The following is a 20,914-nucleotide window of genomic DNA, read 5'->3' as shown; positions in this document are numbered from 1 at the left end:
TCTAGATTGTATAGGCTCGGTCTTTTTTTGTAATTAACATTTTTTATTAAATCTTATAATAACAAAACACACACACACACACATATATATATATATATATATATATATATATATATATATATATATATACACATATATATACACACACATATATATATATATATATATATATACACATATATATTACATATTATATATATATGTGTGTGTGTATATATATGTGTGTGTGTGTGTGTGTGTATATATATATATATATATATATATATATATATATATATATATATACACATATATATATATATACACACATATATATATATATATACACACATACATACACACATACACACACACACAATTAAACCTCCCCAAAAAATAATCCTGTGGTCACACATAAGTAAATATATACATACACATACACAAACCTATACACACATAATAATCATTAAAAACTATACTACAATACTCTCTCCACACCCCACCCGAGAGCCCCCCAAAAATTCCAAATACCTGCCCCATTTCCAGACAAACAAATCTAAATCACCCTGTCTTCCCAATGACACCTCCTCGCAAGCCGCTACCCTCCCCATCTCCGTGCACCACTCCGGATATGGGGGCGCACCAGCTGATCTCCAACCCCTCAAAATAACCTGCCTGGCGATCATCACACAGGTCATAATCCGGTTCTCAATATGGCCATCCCCCACATCGATGACCGCCCCATCGCCCAGAACACAAAGTCTGGGGAAAATGAAACCCGAGTGCCCACCACGTCGCACACAAAATTCTGAACATTCGACCAGAATTTCTGGATCTCGACACACCACCAAAAAACATGGGCCATGTCTCTATCCTCCGACTGGCATCTCCAGCAGGTGGGTGTGTCTTCAAGACCAAGCCTATACAGTCTAGAGGGGGTCCAATAAAATCTATGCAAAATTTTGAATTGTATAAGACGCACCCTTGCATCTCTAGATGCAGACTTAACGTTTTTAAGAATCTTAGCCCACACTCCTTCCTCCAATGCCAAGTTGAAATCTTTCTCCCATACTCTCTTGAGAGAAGTTAAGGCTCCGTCCCCCAGACTCTGAATTAACAGGGAGTAGTACACTGATGCCTCATGACCTTTTCCAAAAGCCGCAATCACCTCTCCTAAAGCATCTGCCTCCTTAGGGGGATGTGTGCTACTCCCAAAAATAGTACAAAGCAGGTGGCGCAGTTGTAAATACTTATAAAACTGAGGTCTGGGGATCCCAAAATGTTGGACCAAGTTTTCAAACGATCACAACACTCCACTTTCATATAGGTCACCGAGTGTAGCAACCCCCCTTACAATCCACTCTGGCCAGCAGAAAGGGGACTTGCCAATACCCAATCTTGGGTTCTGCCATATGCGAGGCAACATTTAAATAAGTGTCCAATTTAAACAATCTGTACACTTTAGTCCATACCGAGTGTAAATGCGAAATAACGGGGTGTAACTTAACTTTTCCGATTAGTTTGAAAGAGATGCTTTGTAATGGCGAAATAGGGGCAAGAACTGCCTGTTCAATAACAAACCAAGGAGGGGCTCTCTCAGGTGGAAGTGACCAATGAGCCAAATGTCTGAGACTGAACGCATAGTAATAAAACAAAATCTTGGGTAGGCCTACCCCACCTTTGTCAATCGGCCTATGTAACTTATTAAAATGTAATCTGGGATGTTTACCATTCCAAATGAAGGACTTCGCTATGCTATCAAATGTATAGGCTCGGTCTTAAAGACACACCCACCTGCTGGCAATGCCAATCGGAGGATGGAGACACGGCCCATGTTTTTTGGTGGTGTATTGAGATCCAGCGGTTTTGGATGAAGGTTCAGAGTGTTGTGTGTGATGTGTTGGGCACTCGGATTTAATTTTGCCCCAGACTCAAAAAGTTTTGGGCGATAAGGGTGTCATCGATGTGGGGAATAAAAACATAAAGAACTGGGTCCTGACCAGTGTGATGGTTGCCAGACAGATTGTTTTGAAGGGAGGGAAGTCGGCTGGAGCGCCCCCATTTCAGGAGTGGAGTACAGAGATGGGGAGGGTGGCAGTGTATGAGGAAATGGTATTTAGTAGACTGGGTAATTTGGATTTGTTTGTTGGGAAATGAGGCAAGTGTTTGGCGTTCTTGGAGGGCTCTCGGGGAGAGGTAGTGGAGAGATGTTTAGATGTAGATGTGTGTGATTATTATACAGTTGTGCTCAAAAGTTTGTATACCCTAGCAGAAATTGTGAACTTTTATTTAAGGATAGTGATCATATGAAGCCATTTATTATCACATAGTTGTTTGGCTCCTTTTTTAATCATAATGGTAACAGAAATCACCCAAATGGCCCTGATTAAAAGTTTACATACCCTTGAATGTTTGGCCTTGTTACAGACACACAAGGTGACACACACAGGTTTAAATGGCAATTAAAGGTTAATTTCCCACACCTGTGGCTTTTTAAATTCTAATTAGTGTCTGTGTATAAATAGTCAATGAGTTTGTTAGCTCTCACGTGGATGCACTGAGCAGGCTAGATACTGAGCCATGGGTAGCAGAAAAGAACTGTCAAAAGACCTGTGTAACAAGGTAATGGAACTTTATAAAGATGGAGAAGGATATAAAAAGATATCCAAAGCCTTGAAAATGCCAGTCAATACTGTTCAATCACTTATTAAGAAGTGGAAAATTCGGGGATCTCTTGATACCAAGCCAAGGTCAGGTAGACCAAGAAAGATTTCAGCCACAACTGCCAGAAGAATTGTTCAGGATACAAAGAAAAACCCACAGGTAACCTCAGGAGAAATACAGGCTGCTCTGGAAAAAGACGGTGTGGTTGTTTCAAGGAGCACAATACGACGATACTTGAACAAACATTAGCTGCATGGTCGAGTTGCCAGAAAGAAGCCAATGCCACAAAAAAGCCCAGTTACAATATGCCCGACAACACCTTGACATGCCTCACAGCTTCTGGCACACTGTAATTTGGAGTGACGAGACCAAAATAGAGCTTCAGGGTCAGAACCATGTTTGGAGAGGGGTCAACAAGTATTGTGCTCCTTGAAACAACCACACCATCTTTTTCCAGAGCAGCCTGTATTTCTCCTGAGGTTACCTGTGGGTTTTTCTTTGTATCCCGAACAATTCTTCTGGCAGTTGTGGCTGAAATCTTTCTTGGTCTACCTGACCTTGGCTTGGTATCAAGAGATCCCCGAATTTTCCACTTCTTAATAAGTGATTGAACAGTACTGACTGGCATTTTCAAGGCTTTGGATATCTTTTTATATCCTTTTCCATCTTTATAAAGTTTCATTACCTTGTTACACAGGTCTTTTGACAGTTCTTTTCTGCTCCCCATGGCTCAATATCTAGCCCGCTCAGTGCATCCACGTGAGAGCTAACAAACTCATTGACTATTTATACACAGACACTAACTGCAATTTAAAAAGCCACAGAATGTCTGTAACAAGGCCAAACATTCAAGGGTATGTAAACTTTTGATCAGGGCCATTTGGGTGATTTCTGTTACCATTATGATTTAAAAAGGAGCCAAACAACTATGTGATAATAAATGGCTTCATATGATCACTATCCTTTATTAAAAGACAGTTTTTTTTGCATGATCAGTCATATTTTCAAAATCAATGCCAAAATTTCAATTTCTGCCAGGGTATGCAAACTTTTGAGCACAACTGTATATATATATATATATAATTTATTTATTTATTTATTTATTTATTTGTGTGTGAATATGCTCATGTGACCACAGGAGTGTTTGTTGGGGGTCGGGGTGGGGTTGGGTATTGGGAGGGGTAGTGGTGGGGATTAAATATTAAATGTTGATTCCATGTATATATGTTTTGTTTTTCGTGTCTTCTGTGGGAATCGATAAAAATGCTAATCACAAAAAAAATAAGGTGTTTGAGTGTTATTGTGTATGAAAATGCAGTTTACCTTAAAACTGAAGACAAACTTCCCTCCTTTGTAGAAACCCTGCCAAAAAATAAATAAATAAATTATTAAACATCTGGAATCTGGACAATGTATACAGGGCTCCAGAATAAAAAAATGACATTGGCTCCTAAACTGAAAAATTAAGAATCCAAATGGCTGTTTTTAGTCGCCAAATCACAGAATTGCTCAATTTAGATTGCTGTTCAGAAACAAGATAGAAAGCCAAGGAAAAGGAAGACAGCTGATAACCCATTAATTGGAGGTTTAATAAACAGTATATATAGTTGAGAAGATAAGTTTGAATTCCCTTTTGTCTCATAAATGTTCACACCCCTTTCATTATTTATACAAGTATAAGAGATAAAAGATTTTTTAGTACTGCTCTTCAGAATCTACATTACAGATATTTACATAAAGTATAGTATGCATATAGTAGTGTGTTGTTTGCTTGAGCATCAATGAATGTTTGCACCTTGTGTAATAGTTGTGTACAAGTCCAAGTCCAAGTCAATTGTCCTAAATGTGAAAAAGGTCTATTATTAATTGGGATTGGAAGAGCACACTAAACTGAATGAAGTCCCAGATGCAGTTTATTGTGCTACTCCACTCCCAATCAATAACACCGTGTAACAAATTATTTACATTTTTTTTTGGTTCCTGGGTAGTAAGTGTTATTTCCTAATTGCTTATGCCTCAAAAATATAGAAAATGGCTATTATTCCCCACAAACTTTGCTTTTGTGACCAGGACAGTGATATTTTGAAATTTACCTATTTTCCAGAACATTCCAGATAGATTCAGTGTTGAGTAAACCTAGAACTTTCCAGTAATATAAGTAGTAGTATAAATACAGGAGCCTTAATCCTACCAGTTCAGTTTAGTTCCAGCTGCCAAAGTGAATACACATCTGCATTTTTCTGAGATGGCATCAAGAGGCTGCAAGCATCCGGCAGACGCATTTTGCTATGTCTGCGGCCAATTTATCAAGATAAGAGCTAAAAAGTACTCCATGGAAGTATCTGCTAAGATGTGTGAGGCCTACAAGGCATATTTCGGCATGCCTGTCGGGGATCAAGACAAACCCTGGGCACCTCATTTCACCTGCGAGCACTGCAAAAAACTCTGGAAGGTAAGATGGACAATTGTGGGTACACCTATCAGAAGCTAATTGTCTAATTGTCTAAAGGCTTGACATAATTTTCTGGAATTTTCCAAGCTGCTTAAAGGCACAGTTAAATTAGTGTATGTAAACTTCTGACCCATTTAAATTGTGATATAGTCAATTAAAAGTGAAACAATCTGTCTGTAAACAATTGTTGGAAATATTACTCATGTCATGCACAAAGTAGATGTCCTAAACAACTTGCCAAAACTATAGTTTGGTAATATGAAATCTGTGGAGTGGTTAAAAAATGAGTTTTAATGACTTCAGCCTAAGTGTAGGTAAACTTCTGACTTCAACTGTATCCAGAGCTCAGATCAATCTTAGTTTAAACTTAGTTATATTTTCTGCTGAAGGGAAGAGTGTTTAGTTTCCTTGTACATGAAACTGCGGTTATACATAACCCAGACACTCCCTTTTATTATAGTCACTTCGACGCTGCATCAGAAAAGGAGAGTAAAAGGCTTGCAAGATGATAACATGAGAGGATTTTCATTTTTGGGTGAACTAATCCTTTAAGTACCGTTCACCCCTTTTCGGTAAAAGGGGTGGAAGGTTATTAAAGGATTAGTTCACCCAAAAATGAAAATCCTCTCATGATTTACTTACCTTTAAGCCATCCCAGATGTGCACGTATTTCCTTCTCAGCAGAACTGAAGTGAAGATTTTTATAAGCCCATTTCAGCTCAATTTGTCCATACAATGCAAGTAAACGGGTGCCATCAGGCTGCTGGCTGTTTGACGGTCCAAAAGGCATATTTAGGCAGCATAAATTAATCCAAACGACTCCAGTCGATCAATTAATGTCTTCTGAAGCAAATCGATACGTTTGTATAAAAATAATTAAAACTTTATACAAAAATAAAATTTAAAAAATCGCTTACTGCCAGAAGTCGACGCATCAATAATGTACGCGCAATGCCGCGTTCATGCAAGAAGTCGGAAGTGCGCACTTTGTACACAACAGAGGAACGAACTTCACGTGAGAGTTAGTTCAAACAGCAATCCAGTGCTGGCTGGAAGAAACGATGTAGGTTTAATTATCAATTTGCTTTAGAAGAAATTAACTGATCGACTGGAGTCGTGTGGATTACTTTTATGTTGCCTAAATATGCCTTTTGGATCGTCAAACAGTCAGCAGCCTAATGGCACCTGTTTACATGCACTGTATAAATGAGCTGAAATCTACTTATAAAAATCTTCACTTCAGTTCTACTGAAGAAGGAAAGTCATACACATCTGGGATGGCATAAAGGTAAGTAAATCATGAGAGAATTTAAATTTTTGGGTGAACTAACCCATTAATTGTCCCACAGATGAAGCAAAACTTTGGAAAATCCAGGGGCATCTCTAAACAAAGGGCTGTTCACAGTAGGGATGTGCTAGCTGAGTATTAAAAACACTACTTGAATATCGCAAATTGATTTTTCTTTACACATTAAACTGGTCCCTCTGAATCTCTCACCAAATATTGCAGTTACGACTGAGTCTCTACGACTCAATGAGCTGGCTCTTTTTAATGAATCAAAAAGACTTATGAATCCGTTGGAGCTGACTGAATTAATGGACTCATTCCAAGTAAACCAAGAATTGCTACTGTGTACTTCAGGCTTCATGAGAGTTACTTACTGGTTGTTCATATGAGAGTTATTTACTGGTTGTTCATATGACAACATGAACTTTAAAATACAAATTTAGTTTTGTTGTAATAAGTGAATAATCTGAAAAAATTATTCTAAATGGACTATCTGGCAATTAAATATTTCATAAATAATACCTGCAAGTATGGCCGCAAAACAACATAACTTGCTTATGTGGCTCCTTAGAGAGCGCAGAGCTTGAATTTCGGGGGGAGCTTGAATAAATGTATGTGACCACATTGCATCACCAGTCAATCACCACACACTTGTCAATCAACCACTATGCTAAAACAAGAGTTTTAAACTTTGCAGGTTACATGCCACTTTAAAAGGAAATGACTGTCCTATCGGAAAATCTGAAAACGTGCATACGTATACATGCACAAGGCTTCAAAGAACTTCTGTGCATCTGATATCAACATGCAGTGACACAGATTAAAGGAATGTTCTATTTACAGTACAATTTAAGATGTACTATATAAGTGCTCATTTCTATGGGCAATCATTAAAACAACAGGTACATGATCAGTGAATTTTCGTGCCATCAAGCAGTGCAGGGAGGGAGAATATGTAACATGCTTTATTAAAAGGAGTCGGATGGGATGTTGCAAGATACAATGCAATTGGCTGAAATGATCATAATGTAATCTGTGAATTACTGTTTCAACCGCAGGAGGACTTCAATGAGATTGACAACTTTCACCTAACAATACATTTAATTCTGTTATCCAATGTCATTAGTTACATAGCTTGAAAAATATTAATTCTAGAGAAGAGTATATTGCAAAAAATTTAAATTCCATCACTGTCAGAGATGCAACAACAGATGTGGCATTGATTGAACTAATTTCAGAGTATTTTACCATGCCTGTGGATAAGCAATCTCCATCAATTGAGTTGTGTTTGTGTGTGGGTGTAGACAATGAATGAATTAATATACACTGAACATGCAAGAGCAGTGTCCCTAAGAGCATTCTTTTTTTTTTTTTTTTTTTTTTTAACTTAAAACTGTTATTTATGTCTTAATTATTTAATTCCTGATTAAATGAATCTTCCAATTCTGTCAAATAATGTCTGAAAATAGTATGGAATGTTTTCTCTGTTTTCTCAAAGACAAGGTTTTATAAAAGCCATCATTAAAATAAGGGATGCACCAAAATGGAATTTCTGGGCAGATATCTAAAACCGATATTTTGCAATTTAACCTTTTAAATTGGAGCTTATAGCTAACTTACTAAAAACAACTCACTTTAAACAAAATAGCAATCTTTTAAAAGCTTGGAATCTGGATTTGATAATCTGACCAACTCTTAACTGCTGCTATTTAAGATTTGGCAGATGTAATGTGAACCAAAAATGTGTCAACATTATAGATGTATGCTGATTTAATGAGAAATAAATTACATTACACTTAAATAAATTCTTGTATGTGCCCATTTATTTGAGTATTTACGGTAATCCTGAAGAATCACTAAAAGAGAGAGAATAACAAACTTCTAACGGATGTAATAATGCATTAAACCAAAATGAGATGGTCAATCAACAGCATGTACAAACATCAAACAACAAAACACACAACACAAACCTCTGTATTTATAGTGAATATTTAAGTCAGCAGCCAGACAGCGGTGGTTTGTGTGTGATATGTGTATGTGCACATTAGGGTTGCCACGGTGTTACCAGTTTTACTTGGTACAAGGGACAACACCGGTGTGAAATTTTATACTGGGTAAAAGGGGGAAACATTATTAATGGAACTTCTAATATCAATACCTAATGAATAGAATAGCCTTGAATAAAGAATAGTTACCTAATGAATAGTTTGTGACCCATAATAAATTAACCTAAATAGTACATTGAAAGCCAGATGTTCTTTACCAACGTATCAAATTACACAGGCAGCAAATTACACACACTGACAGATGATGTTCAATTGCAGGTAGCGAATATAATGTGCACGGTGGGTAAAAGACTTCTCGGATTCGGAATGACACAAGAAATGCTGTTAGACACAGAGACACACGCTTTAAGAAACACACTTTATTATATTTTTAAGAACAGATGACAGAAAAGCCATCTATGCGCATGGCTGACACACTGTTTGTTGGGAGGCGTGCAGTCTCGTGGAACATGCGTACATCAAGTTTTCACTATTTCTTTGTTTCAGTCTTCTGAAAATGTTTTGCAAGAATAGTATCGTCTATGAGAATGCTGAAAATGACCTCAGACCATCTCAGCTCAGGAGGTGCTCTGAGTTCAGTTTGCTTTATTTCCACAGAGCAGTTCGTTGTGAATGCAACTCTGCAGGGTCACTTTATATATAGCCTATACATCTGTGATTAAATCATAAAATAATTCACCTCGAACCATGATTTATATATCAGTGATTATTATCATCATTATAATTATTATGTTTACATTTATAATTGTTTTTAGATCTTAATATTTATTAGTAATTTTCCACCTGTTGTCATTGATGGATACTTGCATGACGGTAAATGGAAAGGTGGTTTTATATATATATATATATATATACATACAGGTGCATCTCAATAAATTAGAATGTCGTGGAAAAGTTCATTTATTTCAGTAATTCAACTCAAATTGTGAAACTTGTGTATTAAATAAATTCAATGCACACAGACTGAAGTAGTTTAAGTCTTTGGTTCTTTTAATTGTGATGATTTTGGCTCACATTTAACAAAAACCCACCAATTCACTATCTCAAAAAATTAGAATATTTTGACATGCCATCAGCTAATCAACTCAAAACACCTGCAAAGGTTTCCTGAGCCTTCAAAATTGTCTCTCAGTTTGGTTCACTAGGCTACACAATCACGGGGAAGACTGCTGATCTGACAGTTGTCCAGAAGACAATCATTGACACCCTTCACAAGGAGGGTAAGCCACAAACATTCATTGCCAAAGAAGCTGGCTGTTCACAGAGTGCTGTATCCAAGCATGTTAACAGAAAGTTGAGTGGAAGGAAAAAGTGTGGAAGAAAAAGATGCACAACCAACCAAGAGAACCGCAGCCTTATGAGGATTGTCAAGGAAAATCGATTCAAGAATTTGGGTGAACTTCACAAGGAATGGACTGAGGCTGGGGTCAAGGCATCAAGAGCCACCACACACAGACATGTCAAGGAATTTGGCTACAGTTGTCGTATTCCTCTTGTTAAGCCACTCCTGAACCACAGACAACGTCAGAGGCGTCTTACCTGGGCTAAGGAGAAGAAGAACTGGACTGTTGCCCAGTGTTCCAAAGTCCTCTTTTCAGATGAGAGCAAGTTTTGTATTTCATTTGGAAACCAAGGTCCTAGAGTCTGGAGGAAGGGTGGAGAAGCTCATAGCCTAAGTTGCTTGAAGTCCAGTGTTAAGTTTCCACAGTCTATGATGATTTGGGGTGCAATGTCATCTGCTGGTGTTGGTCCATTGTGTTTTTTGAAAACCAAAGTCACTGCACCCGTTTACCAAGAAATTTTGGAGCACTTCATGCTTCCTTCTGCTGACCAGCTTTTTAAAGATGCTGATTTCATTTTCCAGCAGGATTTGGCACCTGCCCACACTGCGAAAAGCACCAAAAGTTGGTTAAATGACCATGGTGTTGGTGTGCTTGACTGGCCAGCAAACTCACCAGACCTGAACCCCATAGAGAATCTATGGGGTACTGTCAAGAGGAAAATGAGAAACAAGAGGCCAAAAAATGCAGATGAGCTGAAGGCCACTGTCAAAGAAACCTGGGCTTCCATACCACCTCAGCAGTGCCACAAACTGATCACCTCCATGCCACGCCGAATTGAGGCAGTAATTAAAGCAAAAGGAGCCCCTACCAAGTATTGAGTACATATACAGGTGCATCTCAATAAATTAGAATGTCGTGGAAAAGTTCATTTATTTCAGTAATTCAACTCAAATTGTGAAACTCGTGTATTAAATAAATTCAATGCACACAGACTGCAGTAGTTTAAGTCTTTGGTTCTTTTAATTGTGATGATTTTGGCTCACATTTAACAAAAACCCACCAATTCACTATCTCAAAAAATTAGAATATGGTGACATGCCAATCAGCTAATCAACTCAAAACACCTGCAAAGGTTTCCTGAGCCTTCAAAATGGTCTCTCAGTTTGGTTCACTAGGCTACACAATCATGGGGAAGACTGCTGATCTGACAGTTGTCCAGAAGACAATCATTGACACCCTTCACAAGGAGGGTAAGCCACAAACATTCATTGCCAAAGAAGCTGGCTGTTCACAGAGTGCTGTATCCAAGCATGTTAACAGAAAGTTGAGTGGAAGGAAAAAGTGTGGAAGAAAAAGATGCACAACCAACCAAGAGAACCGCAGCCTTATGAGGATTGTCAAGGAAAATCGATTCAAGAATTTGGGTGAACTTCACAAGGAATGGACTGAGGCTGGGGTCAAGGCATCAAGAGCCACCACACACAGACATGTCAAGGAATTTGGCTACAGTTGTCATATTCCTCTTGTTAAGCCACTCCTGAACCACAGACAACATCAGAGGCGTCTTACCTGGGCTAAGGAGAAGAAGAACTGGACTGTTGCCCAGTGTTCCAAAGTCCTCTTTGGAAACCAAGGTCCTAGAGTCTGGAGGAAGGGTGGAGAAGCTCATAGCCCAAGTTGCTTGAAGTCCAGTGTTAAGTTTCCACAGTCTGTGATGATTTGGGGTGCAATGTCATCTGCTGGTGTTGGTCCATTGTGTTTTTTGAAAACCAAAGTCACTGCACCCGTTTACCAAGAAATTTTGGAGCACTTCAGGCTTCCTTCTGCTGACCAGCTTTTTAAAGATGCTGATTTCATTTTCCAGCAGGATTTGGCACCTGCCCACACTGCCAAAAGCACCAAAAGTTGGTTAAATGACCATGGTGTTGGTGTGCTTGACTGGCCAGCAAACTCACCAGACCTGAACCCCATAGAGAATCTATGGGGTATTGTCAAGAGGAAAATGAGAAACAAGAGACCAAAAAATGCAGATGAGCTGAAGGCCACTGTCAAAGAAACCTGGGCTTCCATACCACCTCAGCAGTGCCACAAACTGATCACCTCCATGCCACGCCAAATTGAGGCAGTAATTAAAGCAAAAGGAGCCCCTACCAAGTATTGAGTACATATACAGTAAATGAACATACTTTCCAGAAGGCCAACAATTCACTAAAAATGCTTTTTTTATTGGTCTTATGATGTATTCTATTTTTTTGAGACAGTGAATTGGTGGGTTTTTGTTAAATGTGAGCCAAAATCATCACAATTAAAAGAACCAAAGACTTAAACTACTTCAGTCTGTGTGCATTGAATTTATTTAATACACGAGTTTCACAATTTGAGTTGAATTACTGAAATAAATGAACTTTTCCACGACATTCTAATTTATTGAGATGCACCTGTATATATATATATATATATATATTTTTTTTTTACATTTTTTTTTCCCACTTTGTTATTTTAATTGCTTTTTTGTTTCGTTTGAAGTGGAATTTGAATTTAGAAACATCTTTGGTTTAAGTTTTTCATTTTTTTAAATAAATGAATTTAATTTTCAATGCAAAATCACTAAAGCAAGAATATTCACTGAGTGATTTTTTTATTTTAATTTTTTTTATAAACATATTGAGAACATATTTCTTGCATATTACCCAGCCCTAGGAGAGAACAAAACAAATTTATTCACACACATTCAAAGTCAATGCCCTTCTGAAGCAGCTAAACTGGGTCCTGTTATGAAAGGTAATAAAACACCAACATTAAACCCGCAACAACCTACAATAAGTGATGGATTTGCCTGGACAATCAAATACCCGACTGGTGGCCCATGATGGAGAGAATGCATGGATGAAGTAGGTTTATTGCCAAAGAGATGTTGCCCTTCACAACTGTTGAAAAGCCATCTTTGAAAAAGCACACATTCACAGACGTTTGTTACAGTACTTATCTGTGACAGTTCCATTTTTATAACTTATTTAATAAGATCATAATAATCATTATGGGAATAGATAAAACATTATACAGACTGGACAGTCATGAGTCAAGTCATTTTTATTTGTATAGTGCCTTTCACAACACACATCGTTTCAAAGCAGCTTTACAGAAAATCATGCATTAACAAAAAATGAAACTGTAATATCTATAATGTCTTATGAGTCATCATTGTGTAGTTTGATAAAATACGATTGTGAATTGTGTTTAAAAATAAGTAATTAAACAATAATTGTATTTAGAAACCCAGTGAGCAAGCCAAAGGTGACTGTGGTAAGGAACACAAAACTCCATAAGATGTTGATTAATGGAGAAAAATAACCTTGGGAGAAACCAGGCTCACTGTGGGGGCCAGTTCCCCTCTGGCTAACATCATGAATATAATGCCAATATTACTTAATTATGTATAGTGCAAGTCATGTTTTAAAATTATTAAACTAAGTAAGAGTTAAAGGTCAGTGTTTAAACAAAGATTTTTTAAGAACTGTAAGATTAATGACTAATATCTTTGAAGTTCATCCTGGATTAACTGCAGAAGTTCACATAGATGCATTGTCCTTTGTTAGTTGGCTGATGAAGGGTTTTGTTGGCAATTAATTGATAGTCTATGTATTCCATTATAAGAGTGTAGTCCATCATTAGACCGAGGTGATGCAGGCAGAGATCAGTGAGGTGCATCACAGATCAACCGGCCAGTATTTTTGGTAAGGTCTATCCTAAGTCCAAGGTTCAGGCAATGGCATATGATGTATCCCATGTATTATGGTTGGAGTTGGCATCAGTTCATCCTCTGAAGTCCATCGTAATAGACTGAAGTGATGTTTGGCTGGCACTGGCTGCATTTAGTCGTCATCACTCAGAGACTCGTAGCAGTGGAGTCCAACACGAAGCAGGAATGGAGCTGGACCCAGCCGGTTCTGTTGACCTCAGGATATGAGTCCCGAGGCTGAGACAGGGATACAAATAAAATAATATTAGCATAGATGCCATTCAATTTACTATCCCTTATAGATCATGATCAATGTTTCTGGTTCCAGCAGACCTAACTAAAGTGGCCTAATTGTGAGTTGAAGGATAAATTAGGTGTATGCCTGGCTAAATAGAAGAGTCTTTAGTGTAGACATAAACTGAGTGTGTCTGCATCTCAAACAGTGTTAAGGAGACTATTCCATAGTTTAGGAGCCAAATATGAAAAGGATCTACCTCTTTTTGTGGATTTTGATATTCTAGGAAGTATTAACAGGCCAGAATTTTGTGACCGTAATGAACGTGAAAGAATATAGCGTGTCAGAAGGTCATTTAAGTACTGCGGAGCTAGACCATTCAACGCTTTGCACGTAGTTAACAGAATTTTAAATTAATACGAAATTTAACAGGTAGCCAATGTAACAACGATAAAATAGGGCTAATATGATCATATTTCATGGTTCCAGTCAGCACTCTGGCTGCTGCATTTTGAACCAAAATGTATTGATCTTGGTGGACATCCTCCCAGTAATGCATTATAATAATCTAATCTTGAGGTCATGAATGCATGAATTTGTTTTTCAGCATCAGCAACAGAGAGCATAAGTCGTATCTTAATATTTCTGAGGTGGAAGAATGCTGTTCTACAAACATTGGTAATTTGATTTTCGAAGGACAGATTGGTATTAAATATAACACCTAAGTTCTTCGCTGTTGAAGGCGATGTAACAGTACATCCATCGAAAGTCAAATTATATTTTAGCGGCTTGTTTTTAGGATTTTTGGTCCAATAATTAGTACCTCTGTTTTGTCAGAATTGAGTAGAAGGAAATTTCTGGCCATCCAATCTTTGATTTCATTTATACACTCTGCTAATTTGGCGAATTGTGAAATTTCATCAGGTTTTGAAGAAATATAAACGTATAAACTTATAACATATAAACTATAAATCGTCGGCATAACAGTGGAAACTTATTCCACGATTCCTGATAATATCTCCCAGGGGAAGAATATACAAGGAGAAAAGCAGAGGCCCTAAAACTGATCCCTGTGGCACTCCATACTTAACTTTTGTTTGGTTTGACAATTCCTCATTTTCATAGTCAAAGTGGTACCGGTCTGCTAAATAGGACCTAAACCATGCTAATGCATGTCCACAAATGCCAACATAATTCTCTAGCCTATTCAAGAAAATATCGTGATCTATCGAGTCGAAGGCAGCACTAAGATCTAAAAGCACTAGAAGTGAAATGCAGCTGTGATCAGATGATATGAGCAAGTCATTTGTAACATTGTGCAGTCTCCGTACTAAATCCTGACTGAAATTGTTCATATATAGCATTTCTCTGTAGAAATGAACATAGTTGGGAGGACACTACATTTTCTAGTATTTTCGACATAAACAGGAGATTTGAAATCAGTCTATAATTAGCCAGTTCTGCAGGATCAAGTTGTGGCTTCTTAATAAGCAGTTTGATAACTGCCATTTTAAAGTTTCTTGGGACATGTCTTAAGGATAGTGAGAAATTATTAATATTAAGAAGAGGTTCTGGGATTACAGGGAATACCACTTTTAAGAGCTTAGTTGGTAATGGATCTAACATACATGTCAAGATTTGTTAGCTCTTCATGACCTATGACAGCAAAGGACTGAAGTTGCACATGAGGAAAATTATGAGACACTTTTCTGAGGTACTGTTACAGATGATTGCACAGTTCCAATTTTATTTCTGATTATTTCAATTTTAATCAGTGAAGAAATTCATGAAGTCATTACTATTGTGCTATATCTGGTTCAGTTGAGGCTTTAATCCTAACCAATTTATCCACAGTACTGAATAAACACCTAGGATTGTTGTGGTTATTTTCTATGAGTTTGCTCAAATATGCTGACCTGGCAGCTTTTAGTGCCTGTCTGTAGCTACAGGCACTATGCATCCATGCACCGCAAAATATCGTAATTTTGTATTCTTAAAATTGCGCTCCATTTTCTGAGCTGCTCTCTTGAGAGCATGAGTGTGATCATTGTACCATGGTGTGGGTCTTTTTTCTTTCATTTTCTTTAATCGAAGGGGGGCGACACTATTAAGAGTGCTAGAGATGACTGTATTTATATTTTCTATTATTTCATCAAGTTATTCTAGACTTTGGGGCTTATTGAGTGTATGACATAGATCTGGAAGATTATTAGTGAAGCTATCTTTAGTGGTCGAAAGAATAGTTCTACCTGAAAGATAGCGTGGTGTAGATTGAGTAACATTAGCTGATCGCAGCATACAAGAGACAAGGTAATGATCTGAGATGTTATCACTCTGCAGAAGAATTTCTATAGTATGACAGAATTAAATCTAGCGTATGATTATGGCGATGAGTTGGTCCTGTCACATTCTGTCTGACTCCAAGAGAGTTGAGAACATCAATAAATGCAAATCCCAATGTGTCATTTTCATGATCTATGTGAATGTTGAAGTCACCAACAATTAAAGCTCTATCTACAGTACAAGATCTGATAAGAAATTAGCAAATTTACCAAGCAAATCAGAATATGGCCTGGGTGACCTATATACTGTATACTGTAGCAAGGGCAAAAGATGACAGAGTTTTTTTTATTTATATCTGACGGTGTCACATTAAGCATTATTAGTTCAAAAGATTTAAACTTATATCCTGTCCACTGAGTAACACCAAAAACTTCCCTGTAAATTGTAGCAACACCTCCTCCTCAACCCTTCAGATGAGGCTCATGTTTATAACAATAACCTGGGGGAGTAGATTCATTTAAACTAATATATTCATCTGGTTGAAGCCAGGTTTCAGTCAAACAGAGCGCATCCAAACTATGATCTGTAATAATTTCATTTACAATTAGTGCTTTGGTAGAAAGAGGTCTAATGTTTAGCAGCCCTATCTTCATATGATGTTTATCTTTAATTTATTTATTTTTTTTCCAAGTTTGACCTTAATAAAAAAAATTATAAATGATTTAGTGAGAGTTTTGTGTAGATCGGGGAACAGACACAGTCTCTATATGATATCTAGGTGATTCAGTCTCTATGTGTTGTAGTTTATGAGATATGTGTGATGTCTCAAGGCAGCTAGCAGACATTCGGATTAACCAGTTTGTCTGCTTCCTGACCAGGGCCCCAGTTAGTCAAATACTATCATTATTAAGACTATGAGCCAAATTACTAGAGAGGAGAGCAGCACCTTCCCTGAAGGGATGGAGTCCATCTTTCTTTAGCAGGTCAGGTCTACCCCAAAAACTCTTCCAGTTGTCTATAAATCCTATGCTATTCTCCGGATACCACTCAGACATCCAGCAATTCAGTGATACGAATCTACTATAAACCTTGTCCCCACAACGAGCAGGGAGGGGGCCAGAGCATATTACAGTGTCTGACATTGTTTTTGCCAGTTCACACACCTCTTAACATTATCTCTAGTGATCTCCGACTGGCGAAGCCAGACATCATTTGTGCCGACATGAATAACAATTTTAGAAAATCTATGTTTAGCATTTGCCAGCACTTGTAAATTTGATCTGATGTCAGATTCCTTACAATAGAATCACCAATTATTAGGGCTCTTTCAACATGATTCTCAGTGGGTGCATCACTGAGTGGGGAGAATTGATTGGAAACCCTAAAAGGAACGGGAGAGTGGTGTCGCTTTGCTGAGCGAGTATGCTGCCGAGACATCAAAGTGTGTGTGTTGCTCGTTGTACTACCCACATCCAAAACAGTATCTACCAGCTTCTCTTTCTCACTGACCTCCAATAGCATTCGGATGCGTGTCTCTAACTCATTAACCTTCTCCGTCAGCCTGACTAATTCCTTACATTTATCACATGTGAATCCCTCAATGCCGACGGAAGAATCTATAGTAAATGTGACATGCAATGCAGGAAGAAATAACATGAGCAGATGCCATGACTTACCGCAATTGTTTGTTGTTGTTGGTTGTTCCTGAGCGGTGAGGGATTGAGATCGATGAGAATCCCTCATGTAATTGTTTGCTGTTATGGTTGTTCTTGATAAGTGGTGCTTTGAGATCGATGCAATAATCCGTGTAACAGAGAGGAGAAAAAGGGGTGCGCGCTGTAAAATGCGTGCAGTTTAATCGCAATAAAAATAGAAAGCAGATGCATGTGGAAAATGCACGCAGTTGAATCGATAAGAGAATAATGCGGGGGGAAACCCAATGCGTTCTGAAAAATGGTAGATGTTAAGGATTAAAAGCTGAAAACAGATAGATAAGCGATGCTAAAAAAGCTAGCAGGCTACAAACACAGACTTGAGCTAGGCGCCAGCAGCAACAGGAGTCACTGCATTGGAAAAGACTCAACTCATAAAATACAACAAGTACATTAGTTTCACTCTAAAACTAATGTTTTGAGGATTATTTCAAAATATATGCACCATGTTATGCTGTGTCTAGACTAGGGCTGCCCCCTAATAGTCGACCAAACGTTAGTCAATGAGAAGAGTCTTGGTCGACCAAGTTCTGATTGGTCGGTTGGTCGCAGGAAAAAAAACTCCACAGGAAACCGACGAACACCAGTATTACTGCTGGTTGGATGCTAGGTGGTACTATGGGGTAACGTTCGTTAAGCACGGTCAGGGTTAAGCCTACACAATAAAGCAAGACACCTTGATTTCAAACTTTGAACTTTATTTTTTATTTATTTTAATTAAAAATTCATATGAAACTGGAAAAAAATTAAGTGCAATTAAAATGTGTTATTCAACTTTTTGAAAGATGGCTTTAAAACAATTGTGAAGGGCAACATCACTCTGGCAAAGAACCTACTTCATCTGTGCATTCTCTACCGGTCGGGTATTTTGTTGTCTGGGAAAATACATCATATGTGTGAATACATTTGTTTTGTTCCCTCCTTCAATGAAAAACTTAAATCAAATACATTTCTGAATTCAAATTGCACTCCAAATGAAATGAAAAATCAATTAAAATAACGAAGATAAAATATAGTTATAGGTATATATATATATGCACCTTTCCATTTACCGACAGGCAAGTATCCGTCTAAACATGCAGGTGGAAAATTACTTACACAAATGAAGACATAAAAACAATTATAAATGTAAAAATAATAATTATAATCATGATAATATTCACTGAAATATAAATCATGGTTCGAGGTGAACGTGTTTTTGTATTATTTTATGTTTTAATTACAGATGGCTGCAGATGAGTTGTGGTCACAATGAACTACTGCTCTGTGGAAATAAAGCACTCATTTAAGATACTGTTCTTGCAAAAATAATTCAGAAGACAGAAACAAAGAAAGAGTGAGAACCTGATACATGCGCGTGTTCCACGAGACTGCACGCCTCCGTACAAACAGCGTATAGATGGCTTTTCTGTGATCTGTTCTTAATAATATAAATAAGTAAGGGACCTGGGTAGCTCAGCGAGTAAAGACGCTGACTACCACCCCTGGAGTCACGAGTTTGAATCCAGGGCATGCTGAGTGACTCCAGCCAGGTCACCTAAGCAACCAAACTGGCCCGGTTGCTATGGGGGGGTAGAGTCACATGGGGTCACCTCCTCATGGTCGTTATAATGTGGTTCTCGCTCTCGGTGGGACACGTGGTGAGTTGTGCGTAGATGCCGTGGAGAATAGCGTGAAGCCTCCACACGCGCTATGTCTCAGCGGTAACGCGCTTAACAAGCCACGTGATAAGACTGACGGTCTCAGACGCGGAGGCAACTGAGATTCGTCCTCCACCACCCGGATTGAGGTACACCACCACGAGGACTTAGAGTGCATTGGGAACTGGGCATTCCAAATTGGGGAGAATATTTTTTTTTTATAATAAAGTGTATTTCTTCAAGCATGTGTCTGTGTGTCTATGGGCAAATTATTTTTAATATTAATTTGATAATAATAATAGCCTAATAATAATAATTGAATACATTAATGGGAAAACGAGCCAAATATCATCGAAATCGTCAAAGGCATCAGTTTATTACTCTGACCATCGTCGATCCCCGAGATCATCGTCTGTCGGCACAACTCTAATGTGCATTTCTCTCTATAAATTAACAAAATGTTCAGACAGTCTCCTTGCTGGTTTTTCTGACACATTCAGAATCATTACTGCTTTTGCCGGTGTCGCTGCGGTTCGCTTTGTGCGTGCGCTTGTAAAATGTATATTTTAAAGGCTCATTATTAAGGTTTAGTATTTCTCTGTAATGTAGAACAGTGTTAGCAAAGTTACTTATAGCATACTTTCTCAGCCCTGGAACTCAAACCATTTTCTGATGCCCCCCAAAATATATATAAGTAATTAAATTAATATCACAACTAGTCGACTAATGGCTTAAATTAATGATTAATAGTCAACTAGGAAAATCTTTGGACAGTGGCAGCCCTAGTCTAGACTCGCTTTATTCAGAATCTTCTGCTGTAAATAACAATATGTCATTTTCCATATTCTGTTTTTGTTTCATGAAATAATAAGTGAAAATGATTGCCACAAGTAACATACATGTACTGTATGCTTCGGTCTCATTTTCGTTTTTTACTTCACGAAACATAAACAGAATATGGTAAATGGTTTATTTTTTAAATGGCATATATCAAAATGAGCCCAAAACAACGTAACAAGGTGCAGAGATGTTAAAATAATCCCCTCAGAGGGACAAAAGCTTGGCTTGCACCACTAGACTGGCTTTCAATGTTTTCAATGTTTTGAAAACAAACACAATTTACTTCGTCAAGAAAATCTCGACTCTCAAACGGACAAAAAGCGATTTGCAAATACAAAGGGGTATTTGAGAGAAAATGAAGGGTAGTTGTCGTGTACCACAGGCTTAAACAATTGTGCTGTATTTTACAAATATTAAAAATGAGTTGCATTTGAGCACACATCATATTTCACAAATAAATACAATCTATTCTACAAATTCTGCACCATCATTGAAAAAATACATACCACTTGTGAGTCACATGACTTTTGGCACAATTTTCTCAACCACAGTCTTGATTTTCTGGCAAATGCATCAATGCAAATTTTCTCACAAATGAGCTGAGCGATTCAAAACAGTAGATGGCACAGTGCTGCCACAAACCTATTAAATGACTTATCAAACACCAGCCTTAGACTTAAAACTATTAAAATGTCTTTATTGTTTAAAGGATAAAGTATAAATAGATCAGTTC

At 37.7% G+C, this 20,914-nt stretch overlaps 1 protein-coding gene across 1 annotated transcript in view; it reads right to left on the bottom strand.

The window, feature by feature from the left end:
* LOC127421071 (NEDD8-conjugating enzyme Ubc12) overlaps positions 1 to 20,914 on the bottom strand; it is a 162,884-nt gene that overhangs the window by 45,089 nt on the left and 96,881 nt on the right. Inside the window, exon 3 of the mRNA XM_051663809.1 lies at positions 3,967 to 4,005. Within this exon, the coding sequence (XP_051519769.1) occupies positions 3,967 to 4,005 (39 nt within the window). The remainder of the gene's footprint in view (positions 1 to 3,966; positions 4,006 to 20,914) is intronic.

The sequence above is a fragment of the Myxocyprinus asiaticus genome, chromosome 30, assembly GCF_019703515.2.
Source record: "Myxocyprinus asiaticus isolate MX2 ecotype Aquarium Trade chromosome 30, UBuf_Myxa_2, whole genome shotgun sequence".
Taxonomy (NCBI): domain Eukaryota; kingdom Metazoa; phylum Chordata; class Actinopteri; order Cypriniformes; family Catostomidae; genus Myxocyprinus; species Myxocyprinus asiaticus.
Note: the sequence above shows the minus strand (reverse complement) of the source record. Positions and strands in the feature narration are given on the sequence as shown.